Below are 15,818 nucleotides of genomic sequence, written 5' to 3' on the forward strand. Positions count from 1 at the left end.
TATAGACAGTGGCATAATCTAGATCTGTGAATCAGACCCATTGCAGGTTCTGGGCTGGACAGCTCATTGCTTGCATTGGGGCAAGGACCTCACTGAAATTTGGGCGGCTCTGTTGATGTCAATGGAACTACCCTGGTTTACAGCAGCTGAGAAGCTGGCCCAGTGGCTATCCTGATCTGAGTGTATAATTTTAGTCCATCTCTGCCTCCCCTCTGCAATCTTGCAGATTAAGCTGCAGTGCAGGGTATGGGACCCCAGGTCCATATCCCAGGCACACAGGAATGCAGCCAGCTTGCAGTGTGAAGAGAGAAGGAACCCAGCAGAGGAATTTGAGAGCAGAACAAAAAATCTGCTAACAAGCTGAATCCTGCTACAGCTGAGCAGCTGCAAACCCTGCTGGACTCAATGGAGTGATTTAGGAAGGAGCCTATCTCAGGATCTGACCACGTGTATTTTCATTGAAAGGGAAATGCAGAAATGTACTAACCACAGAATGTTTCCCCTCTCTTTTAATATAAAGGTTTCCTTTCCCCACCTTTCCTGAATGTTGCTCCCAGGTGAAAAGTCTCTTGAAGGTGATCTGTTTCCAAGTAGAAACAAATTTTTGAGGTAAACACTCCATTTTTAGAACAGAAAGCCAACAAACAAACAACGCCGACAACAACAAAAAATCGCACTCGTGACCATTTGATCAGCATAAGCAGCTTTATATTTGCACTCGCTTATTTATTTTTTTTGCGGGGTAAGATTTTCTGGGTTTAAATCTTTTTTAGACATCCTTCTGCAAATTAATTCTCCCCCTTAAGCCTGGGCCCTGCTGAGCACCTCTAAAATAGTGTGGAGAACTCAGAACTCAGGTGACCAAAATAATCCTTAATACTTAGCACTTCCCATTTTCAAAGTGCATTGCAAACAATCATTAACCCTCAAGGCCTCGTGACAGGCACGGCTACTCTCCTGTTCCATGGGCAGGGGAAGCGAGGTTAAGGACTTGCCCAGGGCCAGGCAAGGAGGTGGGTGCAGAGCTGAGATTAGAATTCAGGCGTTCCTGGCACTGGGCTCACTCCATTAGACCAGGCTGCTTCCCTAAGAACGGGAACAGCAGCTGTGTCAAAACTAGAAAAGAAAGGGTGAGAGAATGAGTGTGGGAGGCATCGTTCACCCCATGCACAACGGTCCTGGCAGCTCGCTGAATCACAGTGGCAAGTGGTCCTCGTTTGCATCGCAATCCACAGCAGAACACGGGTGGTCGCTGGGCTGCTCAGTCCCTGCTAGAGTAACCTGCTTTGCAGGTGCAGTGGGCCTGATCCATTGATTTCGGTGGCACTACCATGCACTGATTTACACCAGTGGAGGATCTGGACCGCGGGGGTCTTTTCCTGGTGGCCATGCAGAGCCCCCTGCTGGGGGAGGCCCACACATTTACTTATCACACCCTCTTCCCTGCTTCTTTAGCCCTGCACAATCAAGGAGGAGAGCTTGGGGGCGGGGGGCGGCTGGATTTATGGCTGATAGCTTCTCTGCATGTGGCATTTTCAAACCAGGGGATGGCCTAAACTAGCACAGAATGCCACGGAGCTTTGGTGATGAACAAACCCCTGAAGTCTGAACTAGGGAGTGTTCTCCGAAGTCTCCACAACAGGGGCATCTGGACCAGGGTTTGCCCATACTGCAAGTTGGGGGCAGCTTCCAAGACCAGAAGATGGGGCTGCTTCCATATTTCAATTTACCTGGTAATGTCAAAGGGACACTAATAAAGTTGTGTGGCCTATAAATAGCACTTTCCAAACTTCAGGGGGGTTGCTGCAGGGTGCCAGGGCTGTCCCTAGCAATGATTTTTTTTTTAAAAAAAGGAAAAACTCATTACCATCTTTTCCCAAAAAAATTTACACATTTTTTTCTTCAACCTTTTCTTTCTAAATTTAAACCATTTTCACCAGCTCATAGATTCACAGCGCTTAAGGCCAGAAGGAACCATTAGATCATCTAGGCTGACCTCCTGTAGCATAGAACCCCAGGGTTAGACGGAACCACAAGGGACATCTAAGCTAACCCCCTGCCAAAATGCAGGATTTGTTGGGTCTAAGCTGTCCAAGACAGATAGCCATTGAACCTCCTTTTTAAAACCTCCAATGAAGGAGCTTCCACAACCTCCCCTGGCAGTCTGTTCTATTGTTCCGGGGCCTGGGCAATGGGAGTTGGCTGCATTTAAGTCTTGTTACTAGTACAAAGATCTCCAGCAGAATCATAGACTCATAGAACCCCAGAGTTAGACGGGACTGCATGAGACAGCTAGTCTGACCCCCTGCCAAATGCAGGATTTGTTGGGTCTAAGCTGTCCCAGACAGATGGCCATCCAGCCTCCTTTTGAAACCCTCCAGTGAAGGAGCTTCCACAACCTCCCCTGGCAGTGTGTTCCATTTGCCTACTGTTCTTACAGTGAGGAAGTGTTTCCTGCTCTGCTGGAGTTTGAACCTGTTGCCTCTTGTCCTGCCCTCTGTGGCAAGAGAGAACAATTTTTCTCCATCTTTTTATGGCAGCCTTTCAAGTATTTGAAGACTGTGATCATGTCCCCCCTTAATCTCCCCTTTTCCAAACTAAACATACCCAGTTCCTCCAGCCTTTGCTCCTATGACTTGCATCCCATCCCTTTGATCATCTTTGTCGCTCGCCTCTGGATCCTTTCCAGTTTCTCTACATCCTTTCTATATAGCAGTGACCAAAACTGGATACAGTATAGCTCACAGGCCACTGAATTTCACCCTGTTGCATGTGTATTTACCTCCATAACTTGTATTTGACTAAAGCATAACTTCCAGACAGGCATTCAGGATTTCAAGACATCAAGAGGTGGAGAATTCCTTACTTCCCTAGGTAGTTTGTTCCTATAGTCTCCAGAGTTGGTCAAAAAATAAAAACAAGTGTGTGTATGTGTGTGGGGTTGGTGGTGGTGGTGGAAAGGGTTAAATTTAGTTACAATCTTGCCAACATTTATTTTTCAGATCTCAAAATTCAACGAATTTCAGATAGGTTTAACTGAGGGGACCTTGAACAAGGACGTCCCCACTGGACGAAACACAGTTCATTCTCCTCACCCTGGCTTTTCTGTTTGTCTTACTGAAATTGCCAGTGACTGAATCACAGATAATTAGAGCTGGAAAAATCAATCAGAGAAGGAAACGCCTGTCAATTTTCTGCTGCCATTAGGGCCTGATCCAAACCCCCCTGGAGTCAGTGGGAACGTTTCCACTGACTTCCATAGGCTTTGCGTCAGGGCCTTACTTGTCACTCTCATGTTTTTAAGGCTGTTGCTGTTGATTAAAGTCTTTTCTCCAAATCCCAATGTTCAAAATGAGCAGCAGGCCACAAGAATGATACTCTGGCCATATTCTCCTAGCAGCAGCTGAGTGTAGGCCTGCCATACTAATAGGAATAGATGTCAGAGGCAGAAAAGACAAGTACAATTTGAGTTTTTTGTCCATCCCTCTGCAAGTACAGGATTGTACTTTAGGCCCATGTGTAGAGTCACAACTCAGTGCTATTCCCAGCCCAGTTTAACTGGACTCCATCCATTTGGGTTTCTAGCACTTCTCGTGGGAGACTATGCCACAAAGTGATGGGTCCATCCAAAGATCCAAACTTTGTGTCCTCTACATTAGAGCTTATTATTAGGCCATTTCCTCTTGATATCAGCCAATGTTTTCTTGTGCTGTGTCATCTCTTGACCACTAGTTACATCTACCTGTGGACTGATGTGAGTGGCATGTAAGCCTTGTGCTGGCTCTCTACACCAATGGTGAAAAAGGCCATTAGCCTTTAAAAATTCTACCTCTCTTAAAGACCAAAATGTGAATTTGTTGCCCTGACCCCAGCTTTCATTAGGGTAAGAGCCTCCACTTGGGGATGATGGTTAAGATAGTTCAATTAGCAGGCACGGCAATTTTGACAAGCACTACAATTATCAACCAACTACCAGCTGGCAAAGCCTCTTAAGATCTTAGCTTTCATGCCTGGGCACCAAAATCTGAATGAGACGAAGAGGTAACCACAGGGGTCAGAGCCTCAGCTTGTGTAAATCAGTGCTGCAGCTCCTTTAAGCCAGTGGAACAATGCAGGTGTCCAATAGATGAGGATCTGGCCTATGAATTTAATCTGCCTAGGACCAGTGTGGGGTCAGTCCCATCTGCAAGGAAGGAGAAGGAAGGTTCCAGGATTTCTCTTGGGTTTGTATCATCCCTACGCTTCACAGTGTTTGTTAAAGGTTCCACCTTTACAGACCGCAAGGTATGGCTGCACTGCTGAGTTACTCAGCCATTGCCCCTAGCATGCTGCCTGTCCACACACAAATCCCTCTCATCGGGCTAGCTGGGGATACAGATGACACTACAGTCTGGGTTCCGTTCTCACTCAGGCTGGTACGCTACCCACCTTGCAGTGAGGACTCAGGCTAAATCACTCGAGGGCTGATCGTCCTCCAGGGCCTGCCCACAATCCCCCCAGGCACCCAGAACAGCAGCCAAGTTCTCCCACAATTCACGAGGAAAGAATCAGAGAGCAGCTCATCTCACGCAGCACAAGGAACCACGGGAGGTGCTCTGGGAGTCCTAGCAACACAGTGGAGCGGCGCGGCACCAATGAGGACAGGGTCACTTAGCAGTGCTTTGTAGCGTGGCTGCCCCATGCTCAGACCCAGGTGCTGATCCCCCAAGTTAACTCTGCAGTGACACCATTCCTCTACCTATACCCACAGGGCCAGGGCTGGGATCTGTCTGCCAGAGTCTCCCAGCCCTGCCGCCTGACATCTGGTGACATTCAGAGCTCTTTAACTGTCTTGCCTGCAGCATGGGGGTCACACCCATGAAATAGCAATAAGTGACCTAGGAACTCTGGGCCCTGAGGCAAAGCCAGGAGTGTGGAGCTTTTCTCCACTGATTTCAGTGGGCTTTGGATCAAACCCTCAATGGGTAGCTTAAATCCCAGGCCTGAGCGTGACGTACCACACAGGTTGGGTGGTCACAGGCAGTCGGAGAAAAGACATAGGCAAAGAAATCAGGAAAGTAACTCACCTAGATGATAGCAAGGCTCATTCTTCCTTCTGTTTGTGTGGCTTTGTTTTTAATTGTATTTTACATGCACGTAAAAAAATTAAATTAAATTAAATTGTGGGGGGGTCAAGACATTTCTTAGGACTGTGGGGACAGGGGAGGTGGGAGTGGGAGGGGGGCACAGGGGGATGGAGAGCAGAGCCCACACATTCACATCACAATTTCGGCACATTTTCAAGGCAAAAACCAACCAACCAAAAGCTCAGATACAAAAATAAAAATGAAGCAAAATATAGATTTGTCTAAAATCCTCAGGGGTGGGGGGAAAGGAGGGGGTCAGGGTTTGAAGCTCACAATGCTTCCTGTTTCCAATGAGTTTTTCATTCTCACCATTTCTATGAGGTGTTCAAGTTTTTCTTTGACAAATTAAAAAAAAAAAAAGTTGAAAAATTCTGTACCGGCAAAAAATTTAAATAATAAAATCTGCAAACTCTAACCAGAATCAGGACACGTCTCTTCTTTCCCAGTTTTTTTTTAACTTCTCTAGCTGTGCAAAATCACATGTGTTTCCTTCAATACCTCTTTTATATATATACATATAATGTCGTCTTCCCTCCCTTCACATGTGCAAACAAAATCCATCTCTGGGCAGCACAGCTGGCTGCCGGACACTCATCTCTCCAAAACCAGCTTTTTATCCTTAGATCTGACCAGCCTGCTGAGTAAAAGTCATGGGAATAGGGTCTGTATTTATCATTTGTGGCACTTTGTCAAAACCTTTGGTTTCTTTCATTTTTAATTTTTTAATGTATTTTTTTAAAAAAGCAATTTTTGTGTGTTTCCTTATCACCCATGGCTCTTTCCACTCCACTGCCATAACCATCTAATCAGGGACACACTGCAACCTAACCAAATTATTAAAACCATGACGTTGTCAACCCAAACCAAAATGTCCTCAGCACTCAGTCCTCTAGCAAGTGTTGAAATGTCCATAAGGTGCGTGACAAGTCAATCAGTTGACCAACGTAAAAGAAAGCAAGCACAACGAAAAGAAATCACACACACACATACACGTCTGGTATTTAAAAACTAAAATGTGTCCCTAAGCTTTGCTGTTTGAATATAAATCTTACAACAGCCTCCTTTCTACTGTTGAAAGCACTGCCTCTGTATTTAAGTGTGTGGATGAATGAAATCAGCTTGATAATTAATTATTTTCCCCCACCCTGCCCACCCTTCAATTCATGGGCAATACGCTGTCACACAGTGCTTTTGCTTTCATAGCAAGATATATGAACCAGACCGGATCTGACCATCACCTCCCCATCACACCTAACAGATGTCCTCTCTCCTGCATCCTCCAAAGCCTATCCTCTGTGGACGAAAGCAGCTGGCTGCAGGCGGCTCCAGTCCACTCCTGTGCATGTTTTTTGCAAGCACTCTTGTTTTCCTTGAGGGATGGGTGCAAACCCATCGCCTCCTTCCATCCTCGCTCGGTGTTGTGCCAAATTCGAGGTTTTCTGGTTTGTGCTCTGGGGTCGGTGTCTCTGCCACGCTGAGCTGAGATGGTATCAAAGTAAGCAGTTTGCGATCGTACAAAACGAGAAGAGGACCGGGTCTCTCCTGTGTTTCATTACAAGATGGCTTGGACCTCGGAGACGCAGCTGTTCTGGGGGAGTGGACTGGTCAAGCATCATCTCCCATCCATGCCCATTCCGAGACAAACGTGACCTCGGGAGGGAGGGGAAGTAGATGAGTGCTGGCACTGGGGACGGAAGGAGCAGGGAGATAGTTTGCAGGCACCAGCTGTGCTTTAAAAACGAGTCAATTGTTGGGGAGGGAGATGGGAGTGGGACATAAGGAACGTCTGGGGACAGGGCGGGAGAGCAAGGGGGAAGAGGGTGGCTCGGTGTTGCTGAAAAACAGTCACTTAGTTTGGAATATTAAAGAAGAAAACTTTGCACTGTTTTTAAGAAAAAGGCCCACTACGTGTGAGGTCACTTCCCCCCTGGAAGCGAGGTCACTTCCTCCTGGGAGCAGCCTGAGAGGAAGTTATTGACTATTGTCCCACGGACCTACCCTCACGCTTTGCAGCAAACACCCCACATTGTTCAACAAAAACCATCTTGTTCCAGCTCAGAAAGAGACACAAACAAAAATCCCGTGGTAGAACTTATCCATTTCCTGGGCTATCACGATTTTCAAGGCCAGAATGAAGCGTGGCTCCTTGTGGCTTGTCTTCTCCAGGGCGTGTTTGGAAATGGGGTGCTATACGCCACCAGGAGGACACGGTTACCACCAATGGGGTCCAATTAGGCAGAGAGCCTTTTGTTGCAGTTATACAGTCGACAGGACACACCAGGAAAGACTGGGAGGGACACAGATCTGTTTTAAAAATAATAATAAACGTACGAAAAATGGGGCAAGGGGCAAGGTGGGGCCCCACCTTCCCCCAATCCCTGGAGAACGGCTCACATTGCTGTTCACCCAGACAGTTAGAGTCCCCAGTGCCACGACGGTCTTGCTCCAGTTTTAACCAGGTCCCTGGGGCTTCCCAGAACTGCCTTGAATTCCCTCCTCTGGGATTGAGGTTGACCAAAGGCGCTGGAATGGCTCTGCTGGAGGAGGATCCAGGTTCATTCTTGCCCCCGTTAGGATCCCTGGAGGCAGGCCAAGAAAGGGGAGTAGCTTCCCCTTGGCAAGACTCTAATAATACTGAGTTTGTTTCCATGGCCGCTCTGGGGCTATAGGCCCAGGAGGGCAGTTAAAGCAGCATGGCAGAGGCCACCTTCCAGTTTCCCATCTGGATACAGCTGATATGGTATTTCTAGGGTGAGGGAGGAAGGGGGAGCTGTGAACAAGAGAGCTCCATCTGAATGTCTCGATGTCCCCCAAAGCTGAGATTCCTTCACCATCACTTCCCGGGAATCCCTGGGGCCTGGTCTATAGGTTTGGAGAGAGGGGGAAAGAGGGGAAGAGAGAGAGAGCACTGATCAGGTGACTCTGCTTACACTTGCACTTGGTAAAGATGGTGATCTTGACTGAGGCACGGGTTGGTTTTTCCCTCCCAGGGCTTCCCTGGCAGGCCAGTTCTCAGCTGTCTATGCTCATGAGGGTTATGACTTGTTCAAGTTTGTAGGCGAGTTTCTGTTTCCCGGCCTGGTCGTCTTGATCAAGGGCTCCGAGAATCTGCAAAGGAGAGAGAGGAAAGATGGCGGCATTAATTACAAGCAGGCCCACGTCCTGCCTCACAAACGAGGGTCAGGCTGTCTGTAGATGGGATGGGGGATTGGGTCAGCTTAGCCCATGGCCTCACAAGGCATTTTATCAAGCAGTGAGGGAGTTTCTGACAGGACAGTGATTGTGCAGGCCGAAGCAGCACCCCTTCTGCACTTAGCAGGGCGCTTTCACTGTCTGGGCCTTACAAGCTACTCCCTTGAGAGAGCCTGCTGGCTGAGACAATGGGGTTTTCCTCTAATCTCTTCCCCAGCTGTCCCAGGCTCTGTATGTCTGCCTGTCAGACAGATGGGGCCTTGGCTTAGCGCCTCATTCAAAGACAGGCCATGTGCAGTGCTCCAGGCGCATCGCCTCTCCTGCTACACACAGTGATGCAGAGGCCCGTTGGTGGTCCACTGCTCTGTGTCTGCAGCCTGACGTACTCGCTACACCTCATGCTGTCGTCGCAATCTGTACCAAAGAGGTGTCACGTGAGGGATCATATACAAACTGGTGGCACACTGGTGCCGCCAATCACTGGCATGGTGTGTGTACAAGGTGTGTACAAAGGGTTAGCAATATGGGCTAGAATTATGTTCTTAAAATGTGTTTGGCAAACAAGGCATAAGCCCAGTCTGCCCTAGACAAAGGGATGGGGATTTGCTTGGCTGAGCAGCCTGCTCATCAGGCAAGTGACAGTGAAGGTCCATTTACAGAGACGGTAACCAAAGCCATCAGCCTAGTGAGTGGGGGGCAGAGCCACTGAACTAACACCAGCAGGGAGGAACCAGCACGAAGTCTTCAGCAGCCCGCGTGACCTCTACAATCCGCAGGAGAAAAGGAACGTTATCTGAGAACATATTTCAAAGGTTTCCCGGTTTGTAAAGAGAGTGGGAGCCCATCCGTAAGTTATCCTTCACCTGACGAAAAAGGAACCAGGCACTCTGAGATGTGTGAAGGATCCTGGCCAGACAGGCAGGAAAAGACACGAAGTGAGAAACCCTTCTGGGAAGAAGAGAGGCTAATTTGTTAAATCAGGTTTTGGTCTTAGAAGCGTATTTTTACCTTTGGTTGCTTGTAAACCTTCCTTATATTTATTCCTTTATGCTGGTATCACTTAATCCTAAATCCTTTTGTTAAATACACTCGTTTTACTTTGCACTGATTGGAGGGAAGTGTCCAATTCACCCTACCAGCCACAGAGTTCAGTGGCTTATAGGCCATGTGCCAGCCCCTCTGTACAGGGCAGAATCTTAGCTACGTTGCACTCACCCTAAGCGGCAAGAGGCGCCCAGTCAAGAGAAGGCAGACCTGGGACTGTAGGGGACTACAGGGCCTTTAACAGAACAATGCTGGATTTTTGACAAGAGTGCTTTTCGAGTACTAAACACCGTCCTTGTCCTGGTGTTGCTGCAAAGGGTTATCTCATTAACCCTTCGCATCTGGATACTCAGGTTCTGATACCAAGTAGGGGCTTGATCCTGCAGCCGTTCGCCAATGAGTAGTTCCAGTAGAGTTACTCCACTGAGTAAGGGCCTAAGGGTTGGGCTGTAGATCCCAAGTGAAAATGCTGTTAGCCATTTAAAGTCCCAGTCCTCAGTGGCACACATCATGACAGCACTGCCCCGCAAAGCACACCTGGCCTCTCTCTGCTCAAGAGAAGCTGGCAGGACTTGGAGCAGAGCCGGGTGAGAGCCCTTGACTGGAACAGCAGGGGAGCTGCAGGCTAGGGCTAAGAAACCCTGGCAGAGGGAGGTGGTGCCAGACTCTGGCATAGCAGCTATTACTGAAGGTCAGGATGGAGATGCATTGGGGACTCAGGGCTGAAGTCACAAGGGATGCTGCAGAGATGTCCCTCGGACTGACTTTGCAGGGAATGCTGCCCAGTACGGTGCATCGGCAGAGCTGTTCGAGGGCTTGGCACTGAAACGGCATCAGTGCGCCAGCCGAGCTGTTAGGAAACCTAATGACCAAAGAGCAGGGGATGTGGGCTGCAGGTTTGGCTAGAAGTGGCCGAGTCAAGCAGTCTGGGGGCACTGCATTCCAATGGCAGTGTTGTGATGCATAGGGTGGGGGGAATAGTTTGCAGAGGGCCTGCTGGCTCTAGCCAGTGCAGTTAGCCCCTGTCAAACACCAGGTCCACTCACAAATAGAGCCCTGCATGGATACAAATTTATAGCCGAGGATGCGGATATACGCGGATATAAATTTGTATCTGCGCAGGGCTCGGCTCACAAACACTGAGAGAAGTGAGAGCCCTCTCCCCTGCTCATCTCTGTCTGGATCTGACTGGGGAATGGCTTCTGTTTCTCTAGCGGCCTGAGAGAATTTTTTTCCCTGCTAATCCCTCGCCTTAGTGCTGGCAGATGTTGGCCATCCGCACCAGTGGTTAAATCAGCTCTTTTTAATTAGATTGCAGAATTTCCTGCTTGCCTGGAGTAGCTCATGAGACACAGCCCGGCTGTAACTAACGCCCCTTCCCAGGCAAAACTCTCCTCATTCCCGCTTTGCACCATGCTCAGCTGGGCAGCCTGAGTTTATCTGAGCTGAAATTAGCTTCCTTTTGTCTCTGCACCCAGGGTCTCCAGCGTGGTGCTGGTGCCCATGGACATTCAGTCGCATGCGATGCAGAGACTAGACGGGGCTTGGGGTGCTCTATGGGATATAGAACAGGAAGCAAACACTGGGAAGTAGACCCTGAAGGGCCCAATTCATCCCTGGAGTCACTCCACAGCGAGGCCAGGCTGAGAGTGAAATAACAAGGGAGGACAGCAGGCCAGGTGGGACGCCTGCGCCCAGTTGCTGCTCTCCATCCCTTACCCGCACAAGCCCTCTGTTGAAAATAAACCGGACGCGCACTGGTGGCCGATGGGGTTTCTGGGCTGGCCAGCCCGTGCCCTCAGGCAATCTGGCAGCACACCCCACTTCCCCTCTCGCTCACCTCCTCACTGTACTTGCCCACGTAGGAATAGATCTCGGAGAGTGCACTCATGGTGTTAAACTCGTTCATGTGCATGCGAGACTGCTCCGCCAGGTAGGCGTTCATGTCCTGGTCGCTGATCGCCGGCATTTTGCCAATGTCCGAGTAGTACCTGAGGGGGGAATGGAGAGAGCCACATGTTTGCTTGGGGAACAGGCGTGGGTCTGGGCTGGCCAGGGCTGCCCGTTAACAACATGGAATGGAAAAGCTATGTGCGTATTTGCAGCATGGGAGCTGGGGCACTTCCTGGGTGTGAAAACACAACAGCCCTCGGAGGGGGTCAGCATCATTCACCTCATGCTGCAGATGGGCAATCTGAGGCACAGAGAGGAAAAGTGCCCCTAAGTGCCCCTAGTGAGTCAAAGGCAGAGCTTGGAAAAGAACCCAGACCTCCAGGCTCCCAGTCCTGCGCTTTAACCACTGAACCACTCTCCCCAACGTGGGATCACCTCCCCTAAGAATCCAAGGTAAATCTTCCCCCATATCCACAAAAGACTAAGCACCCTCTATCTCCCCCCTCCCCCCCTCTCCCCCCATGATGTTGTGTTCCAAGGGCAGATCTTCATGCTCGACTGGCACCCACGCATCAGGGGTTGTTATTTACGGCAGCACCCACCGTGTGCTCTAATCAGCCTCAGGGCTTTGGAGATGGTAGGAGGACACCAGCTGGGGCCTTAGACAATTATTGATGGTTCCGGGGATTGCCTGCTTCCCCCCAGTGAGCTGGAACATGCAGTCCTGTTGGGTGACAGCACAACATATAGAGAGGGCTAGTCCTGAGAACGGACACCGCCAACACGGCCAGGCTGCAGCTCAGCTGCGGCTTTCTTCTTTGGCCCTGTCTAAGGAACGCTGTGTCCTGCCCTCACTGTCCTGCTCGGCACCAGGAGTCCCGTGCACTGGCCAAAGCTGCCGCCCTTCAGGCGGGTGAGCAGTGGCAATGCCGGTTCAAGGAGAGCTGTGCAAGGCAGAAGAGCAGAGCTGGGTCCAACCCAAAACCCAGGCTTCAAACAGCCCCCGACTTTGGGTGAGTTCAGCTCTGGAGCTCAGTTCTGCAGCTCTGGCCCAGTTCTGCTGAATCAAAACCCCTGTCACGCACAACGTGGGATCAAGCCAGTGCTTAGTGCTGCGTGGGGACTATGGAACCAGACTGCCGGCCAAGGGAATCAGGAGAACCCTCTTGCTAGGAGCAGGGGATCTGGTGCTCTCGTGATGAGCAGAGAGCCCGAGCAACTGCATACAAACCACCCCCACATGCCAGGATAAAAGGTACTTGATACTGATTTAGTACGGAACAGGCAATTTTCTAGTTCAATAAGGGACGTCCCTTGTAATACGGGACTGTTGGCAACCCCATGCCACACCCACATCGCCAACTGCACATATGCATGCCCCCAGATGTCCCCCCCAGCCTGTATTCCCACGTGCATCCCTGCATGCATCTCCTCTCACCCCAATATCTCAACACAGACAACCCACAGTACACACAACCTATACCAACTCCATTCACACCCCCATATGCACCCACACCCATGTCCACACTCCCATACACGCTCCAACCTTCCCAGCATGTCCCGCCCACAACCCCGCTGCACCCATGCGCCCCTCCCCACCAAAAATCCACCAGCATCTCCCCTTACTTCCCCCCAGATCTGTCTTATAAACACACGTGCTGGCCCAGTGCAGCAGTGAGCTCCCTGTGCACCCAACCTGCTCAGGGGCTGAAATCCCAGCCCCAGTGGCAAAACTCCCATCGACTGCCATGGGGCTGGGATTTCCCCGCCGGGATCTGGAGCTACGGGGCTATGGCTGCTGCACAGGGCTTTGCACACCAGGCTGTGTCTCTGGAAGGAAGTTGCTATTTTCGATGTCCTTCCTCCCCTGGGTACAGCAGGTCTTGGAGGACAAAGTTTGCAGAAGGCAATCAGTCACTGTCACTCGCAGCTGTGCTCTGCTGTCATCTGGTTAATTAGACACCATCATTTACATTTTTAATTTTTGCAATTTGACATTTTGTGCGTAAAAAACCCCTGTCGCCAATGGGATCCACAATTTTATAATTAGGAGGCAGAAAGGACAAGGAGCCAAAATAGCTGACAGGTGTCCTGTAAACAGCTCCGAGCCACCTGCTGAGCCACAGGCCGCCTTCCGGGGCAGGGAAATTGGACACTGACGTGCTGTGTGAGAATCCCTCCACAAAGCAGGCAAGGGAGCACTGCAGACAGCGAAGTCGTCGCCCACGAACCGGGGCCCTGTTGCTCTTGGGGCAGGGGATGGCCATAAGCTGCCATGGGAAGGTCAGGCATGTTGTAGTACCCCACCCCGGCACCTCCAGGCAGCGAGGGTGATGGATCACTGATTGCGTCTGCCTGCTCACATATACTGCTTACAGCACTGGGTGGCTCTGGGTTACTATCCCCACTTCACAGAGAGGGGATGGGACAACTCCGAGCGTACAACAGAGCAAGGACTAGAAGCCAGGTGTCCTGACGCTCAGCTCCCTGCATAGTCTACAGCTTCCAGCTAAAGACTCCTGGAGGCCGGGGAGAGGACAGCGCAGTCTCCAAGACCCTTGGTCTTTTTGCTGAGGCTGCCAACGAGAGCACCAAATCAACGGCAACCATGGTGCTGGTTTCTGTAATAGAGGCACCTGTCCACTGGGTACTGGACTGAGAGCCAGTCCGGAACCTCCAGGTCTCCTGACTGACAGTCTTGTGCCCCACCCACTGGACTGCACTCCCTCAAGTGGAAAGTGAGCTTGGCGTGGTACTTGCCTGACAAGCCTTTGCAGCCTGCCTGGCCACTCTGATAACTGGCTCCAGAGCCTGATAACACAAAGGGGAAGAGTCTGGGTTCAGGCAGAGCATCCTGCAACCTCTTCAGGAACCAGCTCTGCAGAACCAACTCCAGAAGAAACAGCAGAGCTCAGTGAATCAGATGCCTGCTGCCCATGGCAATGGTTAGTGGGCTCACCAAGAGCAGCTGAGGGGAAATGTCGCCTGGCAAGCACAAACCGCGAACTCAGCCCAGGCTCTCCCCACATTTACTGTTGTCCAGTCAGCTTAACTTCAGTACCCGGAAAGATAATGGAGCAAATAACTAAGCAATCAGTTTGCAAACACCTAGAAGATAATCAGGTGATAAGTAACAGTCAGCATGGATCTGTCAAGAACAAATTGTGTCAAACCAACCTGAAAACTTTTTTTGACAGGGTAACAAGCCTTGTGGATGGGGGGGAAGCAGTAGATGTGGTATATCTTGACTTTAGTAAGGCTTTTGATACTGTCTCGCATGATCCTTCTCATAAACAAAATAGGGAAATAGAACCCAGATGGAGCTACTACAAGCTGGGTGCATAACTGGTTGGAAAACCGTTCCCAGAGAGTAGTTATCAGTGGTTCACAGTCATGCTGGAAGGGCATAACAAGTGGGGTCCCGCAGGGATCAGTTCTGGGTCCGGTTCTGTTCAGTATCTTCATCAATGAGATTAGATAATGGCATAGAAAGTACACTTATAAAGTTTGTGGACAATACCAAGCTGGGAGGGGTGCAAGTGCTTTGGAGGATAGGATTAAAATTCAAAACGATCTGCGCAAACTGGAGAAATGGTCTGAAGTAAATAGGATGAAATTCAATAAGGACAAATGCAAAGTACTTCATTTAGGAAGGAACAATCAGTTGCACACATACAAAATGGGAAATGACTGCCTAGAAAGGACTACTGCAAAAGGAGATCTGGGGGTCCTAGCTGATCACAAGCTAAATAAGAGTCAACAGTGCAACGCTGTTGCAAACAAAGAAAATATCATTCGGGGAGGTATTAGCAGGAGTGTTGTAAGCAAGGCACGAGAAGTAATTCTTCTGCTTTACTCTGTGCTGATTAGGCCTCAACTGGAGTATTGTATCCAGTTCTGGGCACCACATTTCAGGAAAGATGTGGACAAATTGGAGGAAATCCAGAGAAGATCAACAAAAATGATTCAAGGAAACAAGAGCAACAAAAATGATCCTAGAAAACATGACCTGTGAGAGAAGATTGAAAACAATGGGTTTGTTTAGCCTGGAGAAGAGAAGACTGAGGGGGGACATGATAACAGTTTTCAAATACAAAGAAGGTTGTTACAAAGAGGAGGGAGAAAAATTGTTCTCTTTAACCTCTGAGGCTAGGACAAGAAACAATGGGCTTAAATTGCAGCAAGGGCGGTGTAGGTTGGACATTAGGAAAAACTTCCTGTCAGAGTGGTTAAGCACTGGAATAATTTGCCTAGGGAGGTGGTGGAATCTCCATCACTGTTAAGGTTTTTAAGAGCAGGTTGGACAAACACCTGTCAGGGATGGTCTAGATAATACTTAGTCCTGTCTTGAGTGCAGGGGACTGGGCTAGATGACCTCTCGACATCCCTTCCAGTCCTACGATTTGATGAAACAGGGTCCCTGCTGCTCCTGCTCAGTGCTCCTGCGTTGCTCTCAAGAGGGGGGCTTTGGGGGCCGGGTAACCTCTGTAATGGTTCTGTCGGAGCATAATCCCAGGCTCCTCTGCATTAAAGCTTCCCGTTAACAGTGCCCAGCTGGCTGAG

The 15,818-nt window shown here is 49.7% G+C and overlaps 1 protein-coding gene across 6 annotated transcripts in view; it reads right to left on the minus strand.

The window, feature by feature from the left end:
* Positions 1-8,138: 8,138 nt before the first annotated feature.
* PLXNA4 (plexin A4) overlaps positions 8,139-15,818 on the minus strand; it is a 582,733-nt gene continuing 575,053 nt past the window's right edge. For all 6 annotated transcript variants that reach the window (XM_077807901.1, XM_077807900.1, XM_077807903.1 and 3 more), the window contains 2 exons: positions 11,203-11,353; positions 8,139-8,234 (listed from right to left, as the gene is read on the minus strand). In XM_077807901.1, coding sequence (XP_077664027.1) covers positions 8,139-8,234; positions 11,203-11,353 — 247 coding nt within the window. The remainder of the gene's footprint in view (positions 8,235-11,202; positions 11,354-15,818) is intronic.

This window comes from Eretmochelys imbricata, chromosome 1 (assembly GCF_965152235.1).
Source record: "Eretmochelys imbricata isolate rEreImb1 chromosome 1, rEreImb1.hap1, whole genome shotgun sequence".
Classification (NCBI taxonomy): Eukaryota; Metazoa; Chordata; order Testudines; family Cheloniidae; genus Eretmochelys; species Eretmochelys imbricata.